At 33.6% G+C, this 27,361-nt stretch overlaps 1 protein-coding gene across 2 annotated transcripts; it reads right to left on the bottom strand.

Moving 5' to 3' along the window:
* Nucleotides 1,574-25,621, bottom strand: LOC105172289 (chlorophyll(ide) b reductase NOL, chloroplastic). 2 transcript variants are annotated; one of them, XM_020697145.1, is made up of 13 exons: nucleotides 25,170-25,621; nucleotides 21,534-21,602; nucleotides 13,920-13,981; nucleotides 13,560-13,646; nucleotides 12,720-12,787; nucleotides 12,591-12,639; nucleotides 12,434-12,519; nucleotides 12,156-12,213; nucleotides 11,556-11,606; nucleotides 2,654-2,704; nucleotides 2,538-2,579; nucleotides 2,016-2,126; nucleotides 1,574-1,922 (listed from the first exon to the last, which is right to left on the bottom strand). In XM_020697145.1, the coding sequence occupies exons 1-13, from the start codon at nucleotides 25,435-25,437 to the stop codon at nucleotides 1,743-1,745; spliced, it is 1,182 nt and encodes a 393-aa protein (XP_020552804.1). In that variant the 5' UTR covers nucleotides 25,438-25,621; the 3' UTR covers nucleotides 1,574-1,742. The 2 variants fall into 2 exon arrangements, with proteins under 2 accessions (XP_020552804.1, XP_011091971.1); XM_011093669.2 differs by having other exon boundaries at nucleotides 1,745-1,917; nucleotides 25,170-25,618.

The raw sequence follows: 27,361 nt of genomic DNA, 5'->3' as shown, positions 1-27,361 counted from the left end.
TTGACAAAGAATGATTATTCTTGTCTGCTAGGTTGTTTACGTAATTATTTAAACATTAATCAAAGATATTTATCCAAAACAAATTAAAAAACATATGCACAAATAAAAAAATATATATTCACAAGTCGTAAATATTCAAACACTTGTCCCTATTTCTAGTCGGATAATTATTTTTGCAAACTCCAAATTCGGTTGAACACCCACTACTAATTGTAAGTCAATGTTCACCTATTATATTTATCCCCTCGTTTCATTTCATGTTCAAGTTTATGTTTCTAAAACATGTATCTAGTCTATCTAATTACAGTAAAACCTCTATAAATTAATACTTTATAAATTAATAAACTCTCTAAAATAATAAAATCCTCCGGTCCCGACTTGGGCCTTTGTAAAAAATCATCAAATTCGATAAGATAATAAAATAATAATTTTTCAGAAAATTCCTTTATAAATATTAGGTCCCATTAAAACTCTAAATTAATAATTCATAAATATTACAATTATAAATATTATGATAATTTACTAAAATATGAAATCTGTAATGCTTTACGCATTTGATCATTCATGGATGATTTTGCGATGCCTTTTAGATGAGAAGACATGGTTGGGTGTTATGAACTATTTTATTATCATATTGAGATTTATGTAGTATATGTTTCATTCATCATGCATGAATATATTTAATTGGTTATAATAGTTATTTAAGTGCAATGAATTAATATAAACATGTATATTTAAGTAATTCCAATGAATTGATACATGTGTCTATGAATATAATAGTTCATTGTTGCATGAATATAATCAATGAAACATATATGAATTTATTTATTTTCAATACATATGTACTAAATTTGCTGAATTTAAAAAGTCTCTCTTTTAATTAATAAAATATTAATTTATCGATAATTTAATATCTCTCTAAATTAATAAAATTTCATGGTCCCAAAGTTATTAATTTATAGAGGTTTTACTGTATACTGCATTGCGCATGTCTAATTTCATCAAAGAATATAAAGAAGATTTTTCTTGGGCTGTTAACTGTAGTATTAAATTTTGATATTTGCTTTAAGCCCCCCAGATAACGAACATGCCTCGGGATAAATCCTCATTGGGTAGTGTTCAAGTAACCTATAAAACTATTAGTTATACAAGATGATGTCTGTATTTTCAGTTTATAACATAAACACCCAAGAATCCAAATGCACCAATTTGGCCACTATCAAACTACCCCAACAAACAACCTCCAAGATGCCATGAATAAGTAATAAAAGTTGCCAACAAAATTATACTTTTAGTCCTATAAAATAAAAGTTCAACGCTTTTAGTTTTATAGGATAAAGTTCGACACATTTAATTATCTGCGTTATAGAATTTTTAAAAAAATTTCAAAATTGAAAAAATTCAACATATTTAGTCATTTGATCTATTGGACTAGATGTGTGGAGTTTTTTAAATTTTGGAACTATTTTTAAAATTTCATAAAACAAAGGATTAAGTGCGTCGAGTTTTCTCAATTTGGGGATTGTTTTAAAAATCTCGTAAAACAGAGGATTAAAAGTGTTGAACCCCTATGGACTAAAAGTGTAATAGTTATGGCCCCTCAACTTACAACATTATTATACACATCCTACGACTCACAAACAGAATAATATTCCTACAATTGGGAAAGAATATAACAACCAAGTACAGTTTCAACGGAAATATGCAAGGGTCATTAGGAAAGTAAGTAAAAAAGAGCAAAATTAGTGCCAATAGAAGTCATCTATTATGGATGGGGTGGAAACGATCGTACACATAAAAACGAGGCCTTCAATCAAAGACATTGCATGCAATGGATGAATAGAAATAGCACTAATCTCGGTATGAGTACTAATCTTCAAGAACATATCGATTTCTCCGAGCACCAAAAGCAAGTCTCTGTGCTAACAAGGAAGTTAAAATAAAAGTAAAGGGTTAGATATCAAAACCAAAAACTAGTAAAATCAGCTGAGTTATGGTTTTTGCATTTGCTTAACTGTGAATATCTGAGAGTAGGCTTTCAATCCGGTGAGGAAACGTATGTAAGTTGGTCTTCCAGATCCATTTGTGGGAATAGCTCTGATGTTGGGAACAAGGTACTCAGCAACCTGGTGTGCAATTTAAACAGAAAGTATAATGTAAAATTTGGGGTGGAGATCAGCAGAGGTAATAATATTAGCATCAGATCACAAGGTAAAGAGGCGTATGTTATCAAAAAGATGACCACCTCTATCCGAGAGAAATAAATTACAGTTTAAAACTCAAATTCAAGTGTTTCCTTTTAAGGTATCTCGTTCGTAGTGTATTGGATTAAATAAATGCATGTAGACAGGAGCTTACTACTATGTACAATAAGACTTGAAGAAACGATCGATTTTCGTTTCTCATTTTTGAGTTTATTTAGCAACACTACAGTCTGCAAGTCTGAGGCAATCGGATTTACGAATATGTCAGTGGTGATAAATACAATCTGGCACATAGTCAAGATCATAAGGAAACCCTAATAAGAAGTAACTCACCACTTCAGCTGGTTCAGCCAAAACGTTGATGAAAAACTTCGCCTGCAATATGCAGAATTATTTGATAAGTATATCCGGAAAGTAGAATTTTGTTAAAGACTATACGCAAACTATACCTGCTTTGTGTTAGCTCCCGACATGAGAAGATCCGTTGTCACCATTCCTGGCTGCATAAGAACGAGACAGATAATGTATGGAAAGAAAAGAACCATGGAGATATGATGGCTTAGCAGACACAATGGAGAACACACAGACACACACACACACACAGAAAGGGAGGTTTAATCCATATCATCTAATACTGGCGATGACCTCCACGAAAACCGTAAATTTAAACACACAAGACACATTTGCCATAAATTAATGGGGAATATAAATATTGTTTTTGGATTATATGTACATTTTGTAATAAAAACAAAATGTAAATGTGTTGCACGTAAAGCAAGACTTTTGAAATATTAAAATTTACATAGAATTCTATAACAATATAAAATTGGAAAAATCAAGAAATAATTCAAGTAATAACAGGAAATTATAAAGAAATAACAATAACTTGGATAAGTAAATTCATCCTTTATATTAAATGTTTTTAGTTATTAAGATTAGTATATGTTTTGAAATACCTTTAGCAATACTTTCACTCTTTTGATAATGATTACGTTACATATTAGAGAAGACAATGGTTAATTAAGAAATTAAATACTCCAAAATGTTTGTACTTGTTTATTTCAAATGAAAGATTGCATTTTGGTTCTTCTTCATTTTTAATGCATATGTTTATGTAGAAAAAACATTCTAAATTTTAAAAAATTCTTTCTTAACTATTTTCTTTAATTACTAATTTTCCTTTTGTTTTTAATTTTTTTTCCTCGGCAAATTACTTTATTTTGCGAATGCTGCCAGAAAGCTGTTTATTAAATCTAACTTTTAGATTTCATTCATAGATTGAATAACAACAATTCTTCAAGATTTGTTTAAGGGCGTAGAGAATTTCTTAAGCAATGACCAGTCTTCTGGAAACTGCCAAAAGTTTTGGCAGTGATTGCAATAGGCTTTTGGCCGCAGGGTCAATATTTTACTGAGACTGGTTACCGAAAGTTAGTTGAACTAAAGACCTAGTTGCTCTAGCATTTCAAGTTCTTGTTTGTAGAAGTACAGAGTTTGGTCTGTCAGCCATTTTTTCCTCAGGTTTTATGCGTATGTATGTGTAAATGACTGTCAGATAATTATGAGTTTCCTTTCTGTTAAATGTTGTGCTTTGCCTTAAATTATGTTTTCTGTGTCCAGTTAAGACTATAGCATGGTGTCAAGAGCTCTCTGGATCTTTATGGGCTGGGAGTGAAACTTAAAGAAAACCAGCAAGGCTATTTGAATCATCAAAGCAACTATAGAAACCAGAAATCAGTTTAATGGATCACAAAAGTTTATCGACTCCATTTCCACCGGCTTTTACGAAGAAGACTACACTATTTGGGCTGTATGATGAAAACGTATCTGAGAGCCAACTTGTGGGAGGTAGGGGAGAGCATAAGAAATTCTCCCCCCCCCCCCGAGAGTCAAAGCCACAAGTGCTGAAGGGGAGAGCATAAAAATTCCTCCCCCCCCCCCCGAGAGTCAAAGCCACAAGTGCTGAAATCCATCTTGTACAGAGACTTCCAAGAAGTCCAAGGCTCAGGCAGCAATTCATTCTTCTGTATTATAAGTGATCTTTACCAAAATTATGAATTATGAAACTGCTCAACAGTGTGCCAACAGTTAAGAGAGAAGTTCCAAGGAAATGAACGAACATGGAATATTCAGATGTTAAACTTGTGGACGGAGTTTCAATTTCAAGAATAACAGAAGATGAAACTGTGCAAGAGTAATCAGGTATATTAATGAAGATTATAACAAACTAAGACTGCTTGGAGAATAATTACATAACAGAGGATAATGACCAACATCCTTTTCTTTTTATCAGAAAGGGTTTAATCAAATATTTCCTCCACTGAAGATGTAGAGGACCTATCAATATTGACACTTGATTGTGGTGAATGCATTTCAAAGTAATTGAGCAAAGAAGGGCACTAAAGCATAAGGAGCCAATCTAGGCCAAAAACATGGAGAATTTAGAAGCAGCAGTGGTGGTGGGAAAGAACCAATCTGGTGATAAGGAGGTAGATGTAAGAAAAGGAAAGAAGGTGACAACTTTGGAGTGGAAACAAGAAAGGAAAGTATCCACTTGTCTGCATAGCAAAACAAGAAGCCACCAGAAAATTTTATTTGGTATAGGCCTAGTGTAGAGTGTGGATCTTTACTCAACTTGGCCACATTGAAAAGTGTGGAAGAACGAGAAAACCAGCAGGGACAACAAGGTGAGGCTCGAATTGCTGAGAATCAAGAACAATATGGTGAGAGTCCATTTGTTGCAATATGTTAATGTTACAGCAGGTAGCAGAAATGCTTGGTATTGACAGTGGTTCTACAAATAACAAGACAAGATATGTTAGTAGTTTTCATGAGCCTGACAGATCCTCTAACACATGGGTGAAAACTGGAGACGGATGGCCAGGGGAGTGAAAGAAAAAGGTGTTGCTTCGTTCCTTACGATGTTAGCTACTAAGCTAATCACAGATGTATTTTATCTTCCTGAAATGGATTAAAATTAATAAAGCATAAGGCAAATGCCAGGAAGACATTATGCTTAGCACTTTTATAGCTTGTCATGCACTAAATCAGATCCTTTTTGGAATGAAGCGATGACTGTGAAAGTTAGAAACACGTCCCTCTAAATTGGAATTTCCTTGAAGTTGCAAAGCCTAGACTAGCACACTCAACGAATCCGTCTCTAGCACAAAAGGTTAGGTAACTTCAACTATTCAATCTTCTTGAGCATGCGCACACAGAATTTAGTACTTGACTTGCCTGACATTCATAAAATTTAAGGTGTGTGTAATGTATGTCAATATGGAAACAAAGGAGGGAAATCGCAACAATTGGAGAGCTCTATAAAATTGAGATGTTTGTCAGCCTATGAGTGTATGTCTCTAAGTGGTAGAGTATTTGCTATTGTGTATTTATGATTTTCTCCAGGTGGTGTTGGGTGTAATTCTTAGAGTTGAAGTTTGAACCATTTTCTAAATTTTAAACACATAAAAATTTGATGAAATGCGGACAGTCTACAAGTTGAAGATGCTTAGCACAGATACTTGAGCAGGATATACTTCAAACGGGTTCAAGGCATTTCTTGAGGAGGACAGTTCTCAGTACCTGCTGCACCTTACACTCCCCAATATAATTGGAAAAGTGGAAGGGAAAACAGATTATTCGAGAAAGAATGCCTAATGTGAATACCTCAGTTCATTAACTTGATTTTGTGTCTTATGCTCTTGTTCCAAAAGTTAAAAAGACATGAACTTGATCAAACGGCAGAATAAGACATCTTTTAGGATATAGCAACAATGTAAATGGGTATAGAATTTTCATTTTAATGACCAGAAGACAGAGGTTTGCCAAAATGTGAGATCTAATGAACTTGTCAAGTGGGTTTGGAACATGAAGGAAGTTGGAATTTCAGAAAAATCATTTGAGGAAAATTTCTTGCAAGAGATGAATATCTATACTATATGTAAAAGTGCGGTCTCACAATATATAAAAGTGTGAATCTCACAACTGTTTGTTCCTATTGTGAAAAGACATTCCCACCTTTACTTAAGTACTCCTTTTCATAATAAATAAAAAATAGTGATAAAATAACAAAATTCTACCAAGAAAAAAACGGAAAACTATTTAGTAGTCTTAATTGCTCTTAACTACTTAGAGAATGAAAAATTATATCCAAAAAGATAAATATGCAAATAGTATTTCAAGGAAATTAGTTTACTAGAAGAAATCTTAAACATTTTAAGAGAATCTTACTTTATTATGCCACAGTAAAATTTAAAACAAGTAACACATGAATAATATATAAAATACTAAACTAAACTTAAATATATAATAACATCAAAATTAATTGTGAATAAAAAACTATAAATCTTAATAAATTAGAAGTGTTGTTGAAAAAATCAAAAAGAGGAACTTCTAACTAATTGATTTTATTTTAATATTACCAGGCAAGCACACCCCCCTCCCCAGAAAAAAAGGAAAGACATGAACCTTGAAAAAGAGTGTACACATTAATAAAATACTTAATCAAAATTAAAATATTATAGAGCACTAAATACAATTAACATAATTATAGGCCCCCATGAAAGAAATAGAACTTTTTAAATACTTTAATAGAGTTTAATCAACTTATATTAAATTTTATTGAAAATAACTAACAATTTATATAACCTCATAATGAATAAAAAAACTAGAAATAAAAGATCTTAATGAAAAGTAACAAAGCAGAGATAGCGTTGCATAATATAGCACAAAAATAAGCAATATGCCGATAAAGCAATGAACAAATGTTATAAAATAATATGTAAAAATAAAGTTTTAAAAAAATATCAAATTAACATGTTAGTCGTAGATTGAATTTCAATTATATAATTATATTCTGCACAAATAAAGTTTTTCAATCATTACAGTAGACTGAAATTTTCTTAGGACTCTACACATTTATAGATTGGATATTGATAGAATATTTCTTATTCTTTTACTTTGTAATTATGTCTTTTTCCATTATTAATTTGACTTATAATAAATAAATAGCACCACAATTATGAATTCTCTATAGTATTTTGAAATATATAATAGACTTAATTATGAAGATAAAATTCAACATGTATTATCTTTTTTGTTTCAAGTGGAACTAAAGGATAGAACATTAGTTAATAAAATATTTTTTGTAATATGAAAGTATAAATTTGTTTTGCTTATCTCTTCACGATATCATAGAAGTAAAATAACAATAAAAACAATTGAAATGACTGAAATTATAGATAGAAGAATAGTGTAAACAACATTAAAATAAATAATTAAATTTAAAACCTAGATACATTCGTCGCTCTTAAAATATAATCAACATAACTATAGGATCTAGATGTAAAATATAATTATATTTTATACTAAGAATTTATCCAATTTGAATTATTCTTTTACAATTAAAAGTAAGATTTTAAAATGATCATATTAAGTAAATTAACAAATTTGGGGAATCAACAAATAATAGTAAAATAATAAAGGAAATGAGTTAAGAAATAAAACATGATAAATAAATAAACTAAAGAGATCTGTATTTCTCTAAGAATAAATTTATAAAAATAACTTCAAGTTAAAAAAGTGAGTACTAAGAATAAAAATTAATATATGCAAATAAAAGCAGGGATTTTATTCAACTAAACTTGCTTATGAGATTCAATGATTGAGTGAATCTTTTACTCTTTATAATTTTAGTTTTATTAGATAAACCTAAATGTGCATTATTATTTTATACATCTATAACTTTTTATGTGAGTACTAAGAATAAAAATTAATATAAAAAGCACTGGTTTTATTCAACTAAACTTGCTTATGAAATTCAACAATTGAGTGAATCTTTTATTGTTTATGATTTTAGTATTAGATAATCCTAAATGCGTATTATTATTTTTTACATCTATAACATTTTATTTTAGTAACATATACAACATAAAAGATTAAGTTGTAACATAATATATTATTGGATAAGAAAAGTAATACACCAATTAGATGCATATAAAATGACGATCAAACTAAAAGTATGAAATTAAAAATTACAATATAAAGGCAAAAAATAATTTTTTAAGTCATAATATTTCAAATTTATAAGTTAATAAAATATATAAACAATACTTTGGAAATATTTAAAAAGTTGCTATTAAAATATAATTAGCATACTTTATAGGATCTTGCAATATGAATGCTGATACTAGTATCCAGCAATATACTTTTTATCAACAATAGTTAATAAATAATTAATGTAAACTCCTTTAATGCCAATTAACTAGAAATAGAAGGCATTCAAGATAATATAACAAAAGTATAAAACAAAAAGTAAACAATAGCAAACTGGCATAATAAAACCTACAAATAAGAATTAATCAATTTTATTAAATTGAAATTTCTTCTAAAAACAATGAAAGTAAGGAGCTTTGACTAATTTTATTTTACTATTGGTTTTTTAATATTATTTTTTTTAACTCTCATATTAATTGGTTTAGTATAAGATAATCAAATATAATCAATAGAGAATACAAAATGCAAAATTTCAATTTTTGGGAGTTAGGATCTTTCGTATTTTTTTATTTAATAGTACCAATCAAATTCAGAAAGTAAATTTAATGATTAGAATTAAATGGTTTCCTTATCAATTAGAATAATTATTATTAATTTGTTTGAAAATATGATTGTATATATTAACGTTTCAATGATATAAACCTAAATAATATTATGAACTTAATATTTTTATAGCTAACTATAAAGATATATTTACCTCTAAAAATATGTTTCTACATGTGTATCGCACGTCATGCTTCCTAGTACCTGGTCAAGGAACTAAAAACACTTTGTGAAGTCTATGAGAGATGCAATGTGGCTGCACTTGAACCAATAAACTAAAATGAAGTTGTAATAAAAGCTAGTTGGTTGGTTGCCATGCAGGAGGAGTAGAGCAAGAAAGAAAAGAATGGGACGTGGATTCTTATGGAAATGTCACAACTGAAAGGGTAATATGTGTCAAATGGTTAACACAACTAAACTCATCCTTATGGTTGAACAAACAAACTGAAGGCCAATCTGGTTGAAAAAGGTAATGCACAGGAGACATGGTGGATAAAATGGGACAAGAGAAGACAAAAATAAATGAGTTATATGGTTCAGCCATTGGGACCCATCCAAATGTTCAAAGGGTTAAAATGCATTATCAATATATTGTAAAATTGGGGCCAGAACTAGGGCTAATTAAGAAGCCATGAGCATGAATCTTACTTCCACAAATTTATGAGAAGAGTTTCACATGCTACAAGGCTTTGGGGCTAAAGAAGCTATTATAGCTATTTCCAAGAATCCTTTCGTGCATGGCAGGGCCAAGCATACTAATGTGAAGTACCACGCCACTGGAGAAGAAAAGAAGGAAAAGGAAATATATTTCTGCCTTTCAAGTTCACACCTCCAATTTGCAGACATCATGGAAAAGCTCTTCCAAAAGCCAAATTCAAGTTCTTGATATGCAAACCTGGAGTTTCTAAGAAGAATCTCAAGGAGGAGTGTTAAGCAACGATCATTCTTCTAGAAACTCCAAGATAAATTTCAGTATTTTGTATATTGTTTTGAACCATGCAATAGGCTCATGGCTGCAATGTGAATCACTTGGTTAAGATTGGTTAGTTAATGATTAGTTGAACTAAAGGCCTACTTGCTCCAATAATTTTATGTTCTGGTTTTGGATCTCAGCTTTTATGTAATTGATTTGGTTCATGGATGAACTACCTTTATGTGAAAGCTTTCTTCCCTTCCCTCAAATTTTGTTCTCAGTTTTCTAGTGAAGATTACAACAGAATTATCCACATCGAATGTTTTTTAGTATTTTGTTCTCTTCAACCTCACATTTCATAAATCTATTGACGGTCTTAACATTTTCACGAGAGTAAATATTTCTATTACCTAGACTATGACACCAGCAGATAATGGAGATTACATAAACGTACAACTAAATAAGTTTTATTCATTTGCTGCAATCTTGTGTTCCAAATGATCTTAAATGGTTAGCTTCATAGCTTCAATTTCATAAATACTATTAAATCATTGTATTCAATCCTAGAACTTTGTGAAAAAAAAAATTTAGAAGGAAAATCCATTTCCAAAAACTAATTAAGAAAGTAAGAGAGATAAAATAGCTATTGGTTATTGAACTTAATTACAAACTTATTTACGTATTCTTTTAGTTTTATTAATGCACACAAATAGGATTTTATAACATCAACAGATCATATGCACATATATTAAGAAACATCAAACATTTGAATTGCACTTCATAATAGCATACATATGGACAAATATATAATATAATACTTAATATGTTGATAAGGATATAGATTTACAAGACATGTATATAGAAGGAAATTTAGTAATTTTAGACATGAATTTATACAATTTACAAAATCCAAAGCTCATAAAAGTTTATAAGAAAAAACTTGACTAAGAGTGTGAAGATTGATATCATTTTAGCTTGATATTAGTAGAAGATTGATATGGTTTAAATTGATATATTTCCTATTTTTAGGGCATTCATGTTTGGTGGGTATATTGCATATTTTTACCAAATTCGTACTCAAATTTCCATCATCATCTCTATATATTTGACGATGGTGCTTGAATAGGACATATATAACTTCAGTTTTCTCTCGCTGACACACCATGATTGAGGATCCTGTACCTCCCACTTGGCATGCTCACCCTTGTCTTTGTTTTTGCCTATAGAAGGGATTGTGACATCAATATGGCCCCATAGATCCTTCTCGTTGACAAATATTTTGAAGTGGAATGTGTTAGCTGAGTAATTTTTGCCATTAGAGCCAATTAAGAAAGCATCATATTTGTGTGAAGAGATGATGCCAAGAGAACTTAATCAAGAATAACTAGGAACAAGCGACTGGCTATGGCTAGGCCGAGTTTAGCAAGGAACAAAAGAACACATTAATAATCATGGCTCTAAAACCCTGACAAACATAGGAAACTTTTAGCGGAAAAAGTGTGTTTGCTCTCAGTGGAGAATTGTCATTATGCATAAAAAACTACAAGCTGAGTTTTAGCCTTCAAAAGAAGCCGAATTGCCATTTAAAGATATGTTTAAACCTGTACAAGGCATTATATAAAATCTAGCTATAACAATGGAGCTGAACAAGGGATCATATCCTCTGGCTTTAAACAGCCAGGTGATTTTATTGACATTGAAAAGTATTTGAACAGCTAAGTGAGTCGAGCCCCTTGCTTGTGCAAGCTATTTTGAAGTCTAGATAGAAGGTTATTCTAGAATTTAAATCAATATAAGCCAATTAAGTCCAATAGATGTATAAGGAAATGAAGCAAACATACCGAAAGATTATGCACTATAACATTTTTGACATCCTGCATCTTCAATTCTGCCTGTACACAGAAAAAGATGGACGTGTGCTATTGCTCGTACTCAATAAACAAAGTGTTGATAATCATTTACCAAATATGAGCAAATCCAAATGCATATGATAATCAGGAAATTTGATATATAACCAATTCTATACTATACTCAAATGGTTTGCAAGTAGCTAGCACCATATGGAATGGATGAAAACGACATAAGTGTATACAGTTTGACACACTTTACATAACCAGGTCAGGAGTTCATGTATTAACATAGACAAGCCGAAAAGAAAAGAAGAATCATGAAAATAGCACATACATGAATACTGCATCGTAGAACATAATTTAGCAATCGCCAAAGATGTAACTCGTTTCCTACACAGCACACAACATTGATGCACTTGAGAAATTATACATGGTTCTATATAGCTCAAGGAAAAAGATAACATATTCGATAGCATGCGCACTAACATCTAGAGAAATTATTCAGATAGAAAATCATTGAACTACATGCAGCTTTTCAGATTTTCTGCAAAGCAATATACAGACACATTTTTATGAAAACCCATCACATACCTGTAATGATTTTGTAAGATGCACCACACTGCGTTTAGTTGCCCCATATGCAGCAAATCTGAGGAACATGAAAAGGAAATCAAGAAAGCCTTGAAGCACAAAGAAATAAACTATTGGCAGTTAATAATGAGATCCAAATGAGATCAGAGATTATGCCCCAAGTATCAAATTGAAACGCAACCCTTCTGGACAAACTTATGTGCAGGATATGATAATGACAGACATGTTAAAGAATAAAGGAAAGGGACACATTTAAGAATACAATAATAAAATCAGACCTGGGAGTTGGTCTTCCATCTGAACCAGCTCCATCAATGTTAAAGATATGACCACCTCGAGGCTGTTTTAGCATCATTTTTATTGCCTAGAACAATCATACATTAGCTAAAAACCTTCTATCAACAATACTTCTGGGTATGTAGAAATGCTATTTACCTCTCGACAGCATATCATCAAACCAAGGGTATTTGTAGAGATAACTTCACTGCACAGGAAATGGACTCCATGATAAATTAACCTATATGTATACAGAACTAAGAATGAAAAGCTATAGGCGTAACTCACATCAGATCTTCATCAGATGCCTCCATTAATGGTTTGTAACTATATGCATTTGATCCAGCATTATTTATCTGCATCATTCTGAAGATGGGGTAAGAGCAAAAGAAAATTGGAAGAAGACCTACCAATGTCACACAAGGAATTTAAAAGACCTAATACATACTCTCTGTAAGGCATTCATGGCATAAAACAATTAGTTTAGTTGAAGGTAAAAAGGTTGGGTATATTAGTTAAGGTATCAATTAGGTGCTGGTTGTTTCCAGTGGTTGCTGTGTCAGACTAGTATAAGCAAAACCGAAGGAGCTAAAAACAGTGATTTCATGCCATGAAGTCAAAACAAACAGCATTTTATCTTTGTTTCATACTGGCAAACAACTCACTCTGTTTTGAATTCCAAGGATGTACTGGAAATATTTATCAGCTGCTTATTCCAAATGAATTAGCACATGCTAGGCCCATCAAACCCATGAAAAAACATTCAATTATTTCAAAACAGCTTAGCATATTATTACTTCCAGTGATCAATCTGAAAATTGGTTTCCTTGACTATGTTATTTGGAAATAAGATCCAATCCAAAATCTTTTAATTAACATAAGACTGTTATAGATCCATGAAAAGATGCTATATAAGATTCTAAACAACATAGATTAAGAAACTGTTTGAAACACTTGACATTAGATCCATTAAACGACAAAGGATGATAGCGTGCACCACTCTTTGCAGGGAATGCACAAAAACAGTTGCAAAAATTTAGTTAAAGAGTCGAAATAAGGCAATTATCAACAGGACCTGATACTAGAGATGCTATATTTGGATGAGGTTGTAGTTTAAGGATTGAGTACCCATATGTCAATGTATTTAAGTTTTTCCTGTGCAAAGGCAACTAAGTTCTTGACATCTTCCCCCTCCCGAACATCGCACTTGACGCCCTGCATAAGGAAGAACAACTGTTATAAGCATCCGTTTGGTATATTTACACAGCCAGGCAGCCAGCCATACATAGTACCATGAGAGCTTATGTAAGTCTTCTGTGTGCAAAAACACAAACTAGATCGTGAAATAGAGAAATTCCTCATGTTTGTAGTTGTTACCTTGTAAATTCATTTAGTACATGTCACATGATCTCCTAAGTGATATAGTAAAGCAGGGTAAATGATACAGCACCGAAAATGCACAGATTAATGAAGTTGTGGAGGAGGTACCCACACATGCTGCTTCCCTGATTCGACCTGTAAACTTTCAAGTGCAGATTTCACTCGGTCCTCTGTAAAGGTACAGAAAGTTGGGACATTTAAAGTTTTGTTCTAGTAAATGACACAGAACGGAAATAAGGAAAGAAAAACAGTTTCTGTTGAAGGCAAGACAAATTTCCAATAAGCAATTTTAGAAGTCAATTTTGACACAACCCAAGTTTCTGAAAAGAAAAAGGTAAAAGTCAATAAGATACGTTGAGATGAGCATGAACATAAGACAGACTGTCATGTTTCTGAGGCTACATAAGCAAAATATGTTCATTTCATGTATGTTCTTTCCCTCTCAGTTTATTACATATTACTTTCAAATTTATTGCAGTTTCCCAGCATACAAGTTGGAGGAGATTTTAACCGCCCTGGAAACTTGGGATTTTCATTCAATAGTCAGGAGATTTTAACCGCCCTGAAAACTTGGGATTTCCATTCAATAGTCATTGCTTGTATAGTAAACCACATTGCCATCATGCAATTGCACCTCATTTCTCCCATCAATCAATTTATTACATATTACCTTCATCCTAATTGCTAAGTGCCAGTGGATGTAATTTCTCTTTTGTGAATCTTAAAGAAGCCAACATTCAGAAGTTATACCAATACAAATCTTAAGTTTGATAACCTCTTATTTTAATTATGGTACCTCTAATTGAATGCTTAATGTGATTAGACTTTCATCATAATGTGGAGAACACGAACATCCTTCAATTGACCTTAAGAGCTTCTTTTTTAGGGGCCAAAGAATAGATTTCTCAGTTTAGTCACTGGTCCTCTAGTCTCAGTTCTCATGTCTTCTTTGTGTTCATCTCTATGGTTGATTCCCTGGCTATCTTGTTGGCTACAAGCTTGTTATCTTGCACGAGCTTGTGGCCTCTATCTCATTGTGGATGTATATGGCTTAATTTCGGCATAAACGATAATAACACGCAAAGTAGCATCACGGACCACTCAAACTGTGTGTGGATAATTGTATACAAATTGGTGGCTCACTGTTTACATACAACTTTCTAGGGAAATGTTTCACAACATATATCAAACTGTCCTAGTCTTTTAAGCACCATCCCCACATTAGGATTGCCTTCACTGCAAATAGTAATACTTTGCAAATTTTAAAGTTGGAACATCCACAGAGTCCGTGGACACCTCTGGGAATTTTGAGAGAGAAATCGGATTGGATTGAATGATAAAGCATATGATCATTTTCGACTTGTGGGGTGGGTGTATCAACTGGAGCTTGGTGACCTAATAGCATCCCTACGTGTCACTGGCCGCACCTTGGGCTAGACGGTCGAGACTGACTTGTGGAGGACGTACAGGGCTAGGGGATGCCGGCCATCACGCAAGTGTGCAAATGGTCCTCGAGCAGAGACTCTTACCGATTGGGGATTGCAATACTGTTCGTATTGGAACTTCCTTGATGTGTGGGGATGCTATCCGCCAAGTATGAAGTCATTCCGAGGACGTTTGGCCACGGAGAGATAAGGGCGATGATCAGACGCGACCCTGCGCACGAGCAGGAGAGAATTGTGTGAACCAGAGTACTTTATCCTTGGAGATTTGCAATACTGTTTCAATGGCGAGATCCTTGGAGTGTTGGGAGCACCTCCAAGATGTTTCAAAGCTAGACGGTTCTATTTCGGTAAGGAACCACGACGACGTTCAGAGTCTGCCAGTGCAGTGGTGAGACTGTAGTTTCAGAGTATTGCGTAGGCAATTCCTCAGCCATGGATGATCAGATGGGGCTGAAACTCTATAGTTATGATGTGGAAGTCGTAGGCTACGTTACGGTTCAAGTTGGACGTGATTTGGACGTCGGTCGAAGGAGATGCGGAAAAAGTGCACTCCTCGGCCCTTTCAGTGTTCTACTCTTGGAACAAGAGAAAATGTTTTTAAGCCTATCATAAGGGGGGAATGCAGTGGTGATCTCCAGCCAGCCCTCCCCGTGCACGACGGCAGAAGCATGAGACAACGTCTGCACTAAATGAACATTCTCCCAGGGGCATGATGGGGGCCTTCAAGAACCGGCTCTAAGCAGCTCAGAGGAGCGCTACAGTCCCCGAAGGGCTTGGAAACCTGAGGGGCAGCGTAGGGCTAGGATGGCCTACGTTGGGCGTCAATACGGCTGAGAGGCTCCATGTGACGCGCAAGGTTGCCCCACGGGCTGCGAGATATCAGGGGCAACACCTCTCGTGCGAATGGGTGATCGAGGCAAGCAGTCAAGACCTCGTGATCCAACTCATGGTATGCGCTATCGAGTTCTAGCCCTCCATGGGGTTCCGTTGGCTAAAGATGACCGGTCGTGGGACAACGCCGCACTGTGGGCATATTGTGAAGCCAAGCCGAAAGGCAAGAAAGCATGTCGGGCATGCTGTGTGAGATTAAGGCAAGATGTCGGCATATTGAATGGGCCTCGGACTTATGATGCGGTCCTACTCGGGCGAGGCATGGAAGGCGGCCATGACAAAGGCGTGCGCCTAGGAAGCACCGTGTGAGCATTGCGCATGAGATGGTGTTGAGGGCGCATGCGTAGCGCCGTAATGCCGAGGCGGAGCGAGGATGCTCCTTGCCATTGAGAAATGCGTCGGCAGGTTCCGAGATTGTATGCGAGACGCTAAGGCATGAGTGCCGAGAGCATCGACGAGTATGGGCATTCTGGATAGGCGAGCGCAAGGGCACACGATGCCGCGTAGGGAGGCGTTCAGATGTCGCGCTGTCTCCACCAAAGGGCACCATGACATTTATGTTAACATCATAGCATGAATTTTAGGGCAATATTGGAAATTTAACTTCTTGAGGTTCAAAATAGTGATGTTCAAAATGACAAAAAGTATGTGCTTGTAGATCATCATCGTCCTCTACTTCCACATTTTCAGATTCAAATAGGATATGATTAATTGATATTATGCTCGCATTCACCATAAGTATCATGAATGTTCGGTGAAAAATGTGATCCAATGTTGTCAACAATAATATTTTCTAGTCCTCTTTGTGACACCAAACACATGAGTGATATACTCTTTTGCGTGAATATGACCTTTAGATGGCATATATTGACAAGATGTAGAAACACCTGCAGAGGCATTAGGATATTCAAAAGAAGAAAAACCTTGATTAGTTAAAAGTGACATAAATTGGCCCCATTGTTGGCCCAAAATGTATAGATCAACCTTATTGTTAACATTTTCCCTCCAGACATAGACTTCCATAATAGGGCTGCCAACTTCAAGGTCAAGTACTCGTTTTGGTTGTCCCCCTCAAAATCCAAACATTTTAATGCCAACATAAATGTCATGGTGGAGACATTAACAGCCCCTGCCGAAGGGATGTCATTAGGTCACCAAGCTCCCGTTGATGCACCCAAACGACCACAGAAAATGATCATATGCTTTATCATTCAATCCGATTGTTTACTCGTCGAACATTGCGAGTAGTACGTGTACACTTTGTCAATGTCTCAACTTTAAAATTTGCAAAATATTATATATGACTGTTTTTGGTGTTGATCCAAAACAGACCAAATGTCTGTCGGTTTTTTTTATACCTTATTTGTGTGTATTTTTGTTTTGGGCTTTGTATATATAATATATATATATTCATATATATAAACATAATATAAAAGAGACATGATGGTCAGATTTTTGTATTCCAAAATACAACACAAATGTACAACACTTATATATATAAGAGAAATGATTTGACAATGAACATGATTTTTGTCTCCCAAAACACAACATCAAACATACAATACTTATTTCAAATTATCTCTAGAAACAAATCCAAGCATACACATTATCTCCAACACATACTTATTTATCTTTGTTTTTGTCTCTCTATCTCCATAAAACACAACAAAACAAAAAAATGAATCCAAACACTATGTATGGTTCTAGTGAAGACAAGCACGACAAGCGAATGGTGCTCAAAGATGAGGATCATTTGATATGTGTTCTGAAAGATTTCTCAATACAACACAAAAGTATATTGTACTTGAGAGACAAGGAAAAATATGAAAAGTCGTATGTAAACATAGCACCACTGGTATGTATACAATTGTTCATACACACATTTATAGAGAAAATTGCAATTGTTGTTCCAAAGTACAGGCTATTGTGCAATTTTAGTCCCACAACTTTTTGTTCAATCTTTAAGAAAATTACAATTCGTGTTTACGTATTAATGTTTTTTAATTTTCTTATTGGCAATCCAGGCAACTGTTGTCTTGTTACATTTAAATTTAACCATGGGGTAGTTGTATGAGGGGGGACAGTTACTGCATTTGATTGTGTTGATTTGGAGATACTATCAATGAAGGTGTTGGATGACTTTATTGAACAAGTAGGATACACTGGGACTAAAATATACTTGAGAATTGATGGTTTACATAAATTCACATAGATACAATTTGGTAGGGGGCAATTACTGTATTGTCAGGGGTTTGAAATTAACCTACATTTTAGAAGTTGAAAAAGAACATGCAAACAAGGAAAAAAGGGTAGATGGGGAAGGTGATGGGTTGGGAATAAACCATGAAGAAGATGGGCATGACAGTGATCATAATTTAGATAGAAGGTGTGGACAGTGAGCGGAATGGGAGTCATGATGTGCTTTTTGAAAAAAACATGTCGACGACAGTGCAGAATGGGCTAGGCCAAGTGACAAGAGTGAGACAATAATTGAAGATGTATCTGGGGAGCAAGAGTATGTATGTTCAATCCCAATGACAACTTTGAACCTAATTTTGTGATTGGTATGATATTTAGTAGTAAGAAAGAGTTCACAAAAGTTGTACACTCTCATGTTATTGAAACGGGAAGAAATTTGAAAACTACAAAGAATGACATCAGAACAATGTATGCTAGATGTTCAGAATCAAGTCGTGAATGGCACATTAATGCACTTGAAATGAAAAATGAAGTTTCGTTTCACATAAGAGAATAAAATCATAATCACAGTTGTGGGAGAAGCTATCATGTCAAGAATGTTATCACAGAATGGTTGTCTAAGAAGTATGAAGAGGTATTTAGGTCTCATCCTAATACGAGCATAAAAGGCTTCAGGAATGATGTAATTAAAGATTTAAAGTGCAGTGGCTGAATACCAGAGCTAAGAGAGAAGTCCTTAACGTCATTAAAAGTTGGGCAACTCTGATGAGCAATATGTCAGGTTGTGGGATTATTCAAATGCATTAAGAATAAAAAGTTCGTGATCTTGAATTCGAATGATGAAGGGGATGGTAGTGACAGCAGAATAAAAATTTGACATATTGTATAAATGCTTTCAAGCACTTAAAGAAGGTTTTCTTGCTGGGTGTACACCAATTATTGGTGTTGATAGATGCCACTTGAAAGGTCCACTCGATAGACCCTAATAATTCATTATTCCCAATTGCATACGCAGTGTGGTGAAATAAAAGTGGCATGGGAGTGCTTAATTGAGAAAATCAAGTTGATGGCAGGGGATTACTAACCAATTAAATCAGGTAAATGGGATTATAAATTTCTTAGTATGATGGCAGTAGATTCTCATTTGACTTGAGAGCACACACTTGCTCATGTAGGAGATGGCAGCTTAGTGGGATTCCATGTAAACAGAGCACCAGTGCGGTTCTTTGTCAAAGGTGACTTTGTGAATATTTGCTATTCTATGGATAGTTATAGAAAAGTATATGAGCCGACTATGATGCCATTAGAAGGGCCAAGTCTGTGGGATAAAACAAGTTATATCCCACCATCTAGAGCAACGAGGCTTGAGACATATGAACAACCAAGAAGGAGCAACAGAGAAAAAGGTACCAATGTGGAGCACAAAATGAAAAGGCAGAAATGGAAGATGAAGTGCAAGTATTTTGGGGGTAGGTCATAATAGTAAGTGATGTACATGGAGAAAGTTTGCTGAGGAGTCCCAATTGAAGAACATGAAACAGAGCCCCAACCAGTTTCCCCGACACTGAGTCTCGACCAGTCTAGGTAGCTGAAACAGAGCCTGCTGCTGAGGAGGTTGCTGTTGCTATTCCTGAGGAGATTGTTGTTGCTCAAGATATCCCCCGACTAACACAAGAAGAATTGGAAGGGCTCACACAGACCATTGACTGTAAGTACCAACTACATTTATTGTACTCAATATGCATATCAATGAATTAATTTATTGACAATGTGTATTTACTTTTTCAAGCAATGAAAAGAACAAGGATGGGGATACCCCACTTTTTTGGTGCTATCAATGCAATCCAAGAGGCAAGTTCAAGTTTATATTTACATGTGAGTAGGTTTGAATAGGCAAAATATATTATCATGTCAGTTTAAAATGCATGTGAGCAGGTTGTACCAAAACAAGAGCCCTCCATTCCAAGTGAGCCACCTAAAAGGCAAAAATCAGTCAACAGGGTAACTATTTTTTTTACTTATTGTACAGTTCTGGTATCTTTATTTTAGTGATTTGTTGTTGTTGAAACAGGCTTTTAATCAACCAAGGTCCAAATAAGGTACCCTCCTCCCATGGCTTTTCATCCACATGCCAATATAAACTCCAATCCAGCACCCCTTGGAAGCACCTCATTCCAGATGGAAAAAGGTTTGTGACTTTGTCAAACTTGGGGGCTGTAGTTGCATCGCCCAAGAAAACTAAAAAACGCTGAAGCAACAAGAGGAAGTGAAGAGGATTGATAGAACTTTTTCTGCTTTTTATTTTGGCTTCTTGTGTTTGTTATGAATTATTTTTTTCTTTTTGTCAACTCCCAGGCCTATTATGCGCATGTTTGCCTTTTGCAAACTCTCAGGCCACCATCTTTTTGTATAAGACAACATAATTATGCATATATGATCAAGCTTAAATTACTTCTCTGGCTGCTAATAATAAAATTAGAGATTAATTATTTTATTAGATAAATAATTATTTATTTATTTAATATAATTAATTCTAAATTAATTTATTAGTATTAGCTTAACTAAAAATTTACTATCCATTTTCCGATTAGTTACATAGAAACAAAATCTAATTATTATATTATTGGATTAGTTAAATTAATTATCAAGATGTCAAATGAACATAAATTTCAAACATGAAAGTCACATCCTAAAAGTGAGTATTTAACTTGAAAGGCTTCTCATCATCAAATGCATATGGATCATTTAAGTTTAATGTCAAGCACGGTTGTCCCTCAACTATTCCTACCACAGTACATCAGGATACATGTTGTTTGTGCCTTTGCGGGATATTGAATTATCTCAAACAGACCCATTTATTAAATACATTTACTGAATTGGTGACTCCATAGTTTTCTGACGATTCTGTTGTTTGTCCAATAAAAGCTAATTTCCAAACAGAAACCACATGTTGAAATATTAGATACTTCAAATTCTGCTAGGTTGAAAGATGTATTTCACATCGCATCATCCAACATATAGTCATAAGCTTGTATCAGCAGTATCACAGACCATGGACTTATGACTTTGCAGCCTTACTGACAAAACTTTTGAGAATTATTGTCAGCTTAGGAAATATGATGAAATTTAAGCTGATATGCCAAAACTACCCAGAACATACAATATAGTGAATATAGACACCATTTACCTGATCTTGAGCAAATAATGACATTGTCTCCTGCTTTCAGAAACTCTTTTGCAAGTGCATACCCTATTCCTGAAATAAATGGTGTAGAACAGTTATTGTTCCGACACCAAAACTGCAAAGAGTTAAGGGATCATATGACTCATGAAAACGTGAGTCAAACCAAGCATTTTCTTGAACACATACAGTCTTAAAAAAGTGGAAGTAGGTTCAGGGATAATTCGTCAATCCATGTGTCAAGAGCAAAAGGTTGAAGTTTGGTCTACAGGAAAAGAAATTGACAGGGTATGTCCTGTTATAAAGTAATTAAAACAAGTCTTTGTGTGTGTGTGAGAGAGAGATAGAAAGAGAGAGAGAGAGAGAGAGAGGGAGGGAGGGAGAATGAATGACAAGTTCCTAATCTTTTGCAACTATCCATAATTTTTCTACTTTACAGAAGCGCTTGGTTAAATAAGTGTAGAATATTGAAACTAATAGAATCCTATATAGTTTCCTTGATGAATCCTATAAAATATTTGAAAATTATATTTCAGAACCTTCTAAAGAATCCACAGAAGTTTTTCTTGGATAAATCAAGCATGTGCGGCTTTGATGCATCCTTTTGCCTTCTATAGAAATGCCCCCCTGAACTTTGCGAACATAAGCATATTACTTCCCATCCCTTTTCCGCAGTGTCCTACACTCATTATATTGCAAGTGCTTATCGATAGCCTACGTGTGTGGCAACTGCCATGGCTGATACAGACCACATAAAATGTCACAGCAACTGCCAAATAGTTCAATACTCACCTGGACTACAACTTCTTGTGACCATACCACGATCTTCTCCATCATTAGAATGCCTCACCTTCACTTAGAACCAACTACAATAACTGCTTGAGCTGTTCAACCACAGCCCTGAATCCAACCACTGTTTGTCCGTTCTTCCACCATATCCAAACCTCATCAAAACACCCCCACTCCCACTCCCACCCCTAGTGGCCATTAAGCATAACCTCAAGTCCAACCACTGCCTGCTCCTATGCCCACCCAACCCACCCACCAACCTCACTACTACAACCATAGATTCACTGTGCTTTTTCCACCATAATCCCAGATCCAATCACCTCCTGCGCCCTCACCTAAATCAGGGTATAGTAAATACAAAAGTTGCACGCAACAAGGCAAGGATCATCAAAAGATCAAATCATCCAATCGAAACATGGTTTTTTAGTTGCATTCCAATTTTTTACAGTCTTTTAAGTTGGGAAACAACCACAATAAATAATAGGTTCATAGATGTGAGGTGGTGGTGAGCCTCTTTTAGCAAGACCAGGGTAGTTTTGGCTGTTGATATGTTCAAGGGAGTTTCTGTTATTTTCCTACTTCACATGGGGCAAAATGCATTGAATCCCAAAAATTTGAGTTCAGCTGCCAACGATACTCAATAGCTACACTTGTGCTCAAACTCAGACCTGCCATATAAGAATATAGAACTCATGACTAATTTGCCTCACTCAATATGTACACCAAAATTACTCTATCAGTTCACTTCGTGATATATCCTTATTCTGATCACAACACTGGAGCTAATCTAGTTCACTATAGGCTCGTTTGGTTCATATGATAACATTAAGCATGACGGGATTGGCGGGATGAGAAATTGATTGGTAACTAATCCCACCTTCCATTATATATTGTTTGGTTTGAGATATTATATGTGTCATATCTCATGTGATAATATAATATAATATTTGGTTGAAGGAATTATAAAGTATGATTATATGTAAAAAGACTTTTAAGGGTATCATTTTTAAGTTATTTTTATTTTCATATTATAGCTTGTGAATGATTACAAAAAAGAAAAAAATTCTCTAAATTATTTATCGAAATAAAATTTTTAAAATAAAATTAATTTGTGTAATATTTCATTTTTTTTTTTTTTTTTGGTATTCATAAGAAACAGACATTCTAATTACACATTCAATTGGCAACTAATTAAAACTCAAATGTTTTTTAAAAGTCCTAAAACTAGTATAAGTAATATTTTTTATATTATATTTATTATCTAGTTATTATAAATTTAAAATATGATTCTTTTAATCATTTAGAAAAAGGAAGAACTCTGACTGTTGTTTCAGACGAGTCATCTCGTCATTGTTCTTAGGGAGAAAAAATAAATGGAAACAAAAAGGAGGACGGTAGCGAAGTCAAGGCGGGAAGAGAGAGAGAGAGAGAGTAGGGATTTAATACAGGTTTATAACAATTGGTGGGATTGTGTATCCCACTTAAGAGATGAGATCCATTATCCCGTAAATCCTTATAAACAAGACCGGGTCCGATATTAATACCGGACTCTAATAATACCAACCAAACGTGTTATTATGCATATAAATAATCTTATCATTCCTAATTATACGAACCAAATGGGACCTATACATTCTTATGCTAATTTAAGCCTTGGCAGCTTTGGTGAGACTAGCCAAGCACAAAAGCAATAGTGCAGCAAGCAACATAAAGCTCACCCCACTAAAGCACCAGTCTCAACTTTAAATTCTGTCCCAAAGAATCACTAAGTCATGGCCCATCTCAATGGCTATGCAACAAGTCCACCCGGGAAGCCAACTTAGATATCCCCTAGCTACTACCACTAGTAAATATATATGTGTTTATGATAGATTAATGCCCTTGTAGATTGATCCTAAAAACAAGGAAATAAATGTATTGTCAATCCTCTCCATTCAAGGGAACGTGAAGCAAAAAAAAGAATATGGAGAACAAGTACAATAGAAAATATTTCATCTTCTTCCTCTAAATTTCTGGAGCTCCTTCCCTACTTGAATTGAGGTAACCATTTACTAATTTTTTATCGTATCACACAATTTCTTCCTCTTACTTCTGCTACTACTTCAAGAACAATGGAAAACTAGAAGACAGTGTTGGCACAAAATCCCATGTAAAAAACAATTCTAGAGCAGCCTCTAACAAGCGAAATAAAGCTCATTCAGCGTTTATCACATCTGATTTACTGAAACAGAAGTGAAATCCTTGCAAGCCTGTACCATATTGTAATCTATCCATGCACAACTACGGGACATTTTTTGAGGTGAATACCAATTTACCCCAATGTGATCTTTGCCAATGGAAAATTACTCCCTATAAAAATAAAATAGCAATTTCCCCTTCTACTTATAAAATGAAGCAATTTGCATCCCTGTTAAAGGAATTAAATATAGATTTGTAAATTATTGTATTTTAGAAAATATAAAGACGTAAATTGCTATTTTTTCTTTCATAGGGGTATTTTACTTGACCAAGATTAACTGGCTCGCTCCTCATGCAGACAACGGAAAAAACCACTATCGGCTTCTGGTACTAAAACAAGATACTGTAGTTTATAGCAGTAAATTATACTCCACAAGTTGTACCTTGGTTCACTGCGATAAAGAATGTCTGCAGAAGTATCAAATGCCCATCAAATAAAATAACATGGGGTGGGAGCAGTAAGAAGCCCATGTACAATAATTTGTTCAGCCACTAAGATAAGAGAATAGCTTGTTCGGAGCAGATAAGAAAGTACAAAAGCAAACCATACAACAATTTATGTATAAAGCTTCATACTATCATTACCTCAACGAGACAAAGGGAAAATTAACTGACCTTTGCTAGAACCAGTTATCAAAACATTATATGGTGGAACCATTGGCACAGTTTCATTGGCAACAGAAAATGAAGTCCCTGATAAAGAAGAACTTGTGACTATTGGATAAAGGGGTTGTCGAGCACTGGATTCACAGTTGATGGGCTTTCTGTTTTTAGTGAAATAAAGGGTCAAATAACTATGGCGGTTGAGTTCTCGAACGGGTTGAGTGTGGGGTGAGAGAATAGAGGAGAAGGAACTTGAGGTCGCCATTGTTGCCATCGTCATTATAAGAAAAAGATAAAAATTGAAGCAGCAATGGCGAGAGAAGGAATAACAGATATTCGCACGTTCAAGTGGTTGGTTGGCCTTGGTTGTGGAAGCATTAACCCCACGAAAAAAGGACAAGAAAACAGGGCTGCACCCAAAAATGCAATTTTATTTTTTCTTTTTTTTATATAAAAAATTACAAGAATAGAGTGATTTTGGAAGCTTTGAAAAATTAGGCAGCACTGTGTTTAGTACCGCCATTTTTTATATAAAAAAAAAAATAATAGCACCGCAATTCAAAATTGCGGTGTTAAAAAAAATAATTGTTGCCATTTTCTATAAAAAGGAAAAAGGTGAAATATACAAATAGAACTATTCATATTATGTTAGATTATGAAATCATGTAAGTCATTAATTTAAAACAATAAACTAAAAGACATCAATTTTAGAAAAAGCCCATATTTATTTAAAAAAAAAATCATGATTTTTGTCTTTATTATTTTCTATATATTATTTTCTTGTCTATATTATTCACTTCCCTAAACTTGTAATGCAAAGTGAAAATTAGTTGTGTTTCAAGTATAGGCAAGTGAATATTTGAAAGTACCCACATCAAATGTTTGAAAGGAAAAAATATTATTTTAGTTCGTCAAGTTCGATAATTATGTCTATTTTTGTTTATGTCCAATAACTTACAAAATTGCTTACTTTTAGTCCTCTGGCAGGTTTTCGGACAAATTTACCCTATGCAACTTTTGAAAGGCAGTTTTAGTCCATATGCACTCATAGGGGTAAAATTGTCCGAAAACCTGCCAGAGAACTACAAGTAAGCAATTTCGTAAGTTAGTGAATCTAAATAAAAATGAACATAGTTATCAGACTAATTTAAAATTAAGCATACTTAGCGGACTAAAATAATATTTTTCTCAAGTATTAAATGTATTAAATTTATAATTAGTTGTATGGTTAAAAATATGAAGGACTAACTTTGGAATGTCTGTTTAATCACCAAAAGAAATTTAACATTTAACATGATTAATTGTTATGGTTAAAAATAAATAGTTATAGTAAATAGTGAGTAATTGTGGTCACTCTATGATTGTTGGTTGTAGTTTTTAGTCCTCTATTTTATAAAACTTGAAAATGATTCAGAAATGCATCATTTTTCTTATTATTGTATCTAATTCCAAATTTTTGATAAAATTACATTAAGGTCCAATTTTTACCTAAAATTACATTAAGGTCAAATTTTTTCCTAAAAATTACATTAAGGTCTAATTTTTTTTCCTAAAAATTGCATTGAGGTCCAAATTTATCATAAATTTATATTATGTTATATTTTTTTGAAACTAAGCATAATTTTCTTACAAATTGCATTCAGGTCCATATTTTTAAAAAAATTATTGAAATTACACAAATTACAGAAATTCCAAAAAAAATCAGAAATTATGGAAAGTATCTAAAAAATTTAAAAATTACAGAAAATAAAAAACTCAGAAATTATGGAAAGTTTCTAATTTTTTTTATAATTATAAAAAAAGAATAAAAATTTATAGCTTATGAAATATTTCTGAAACTTTTTTAAAATTATAGAAAATCAAAAAATTCAAAAATTATCAAAAATTTCTGAATTTTTTTTTAAATTATGAAAATTTTCTGAATTTTTTTTAAAATTACAGAAATTATGAAAAATTCTGAAATTTTTCTAAAATTATAGAAATTCAAATTAATTATTAAAAATCACAATATATTCAGAAAACAAAAATACTACACACATAACATAAACTATTACAACAACATTTTCAGAAATTAAAATAAATGATACATATTTTATATATTAAACTTACAGAAATTATATAAAATTTCACACAAGAACAGAAAAATTACACCTAAAAAATTTATAAAGTTACAAACAAAAAAAGAAAATTAAAAAAAGAAGGAA

The sequence above is a fragment of the Sesamum indicum genome, linkage group LG10 (genome assembly GCF_000512975.1).
Source record: "Sesamum indicum cultivar Zhongzhi No. 13 linkage group LG10, S_indicum_v1.0, whole genome shotgun sequence".
Classification (NCBI taxonomy): Eukaryota; Viridiplantae; Streptophyta; class Magnoliopsida; order Lamiales; family Pedaliaceae; genus Sesamum; species Sesamum indicum.
This window is presented reverse-complemented; position numbering and strand designations above follow the sequence as displayed.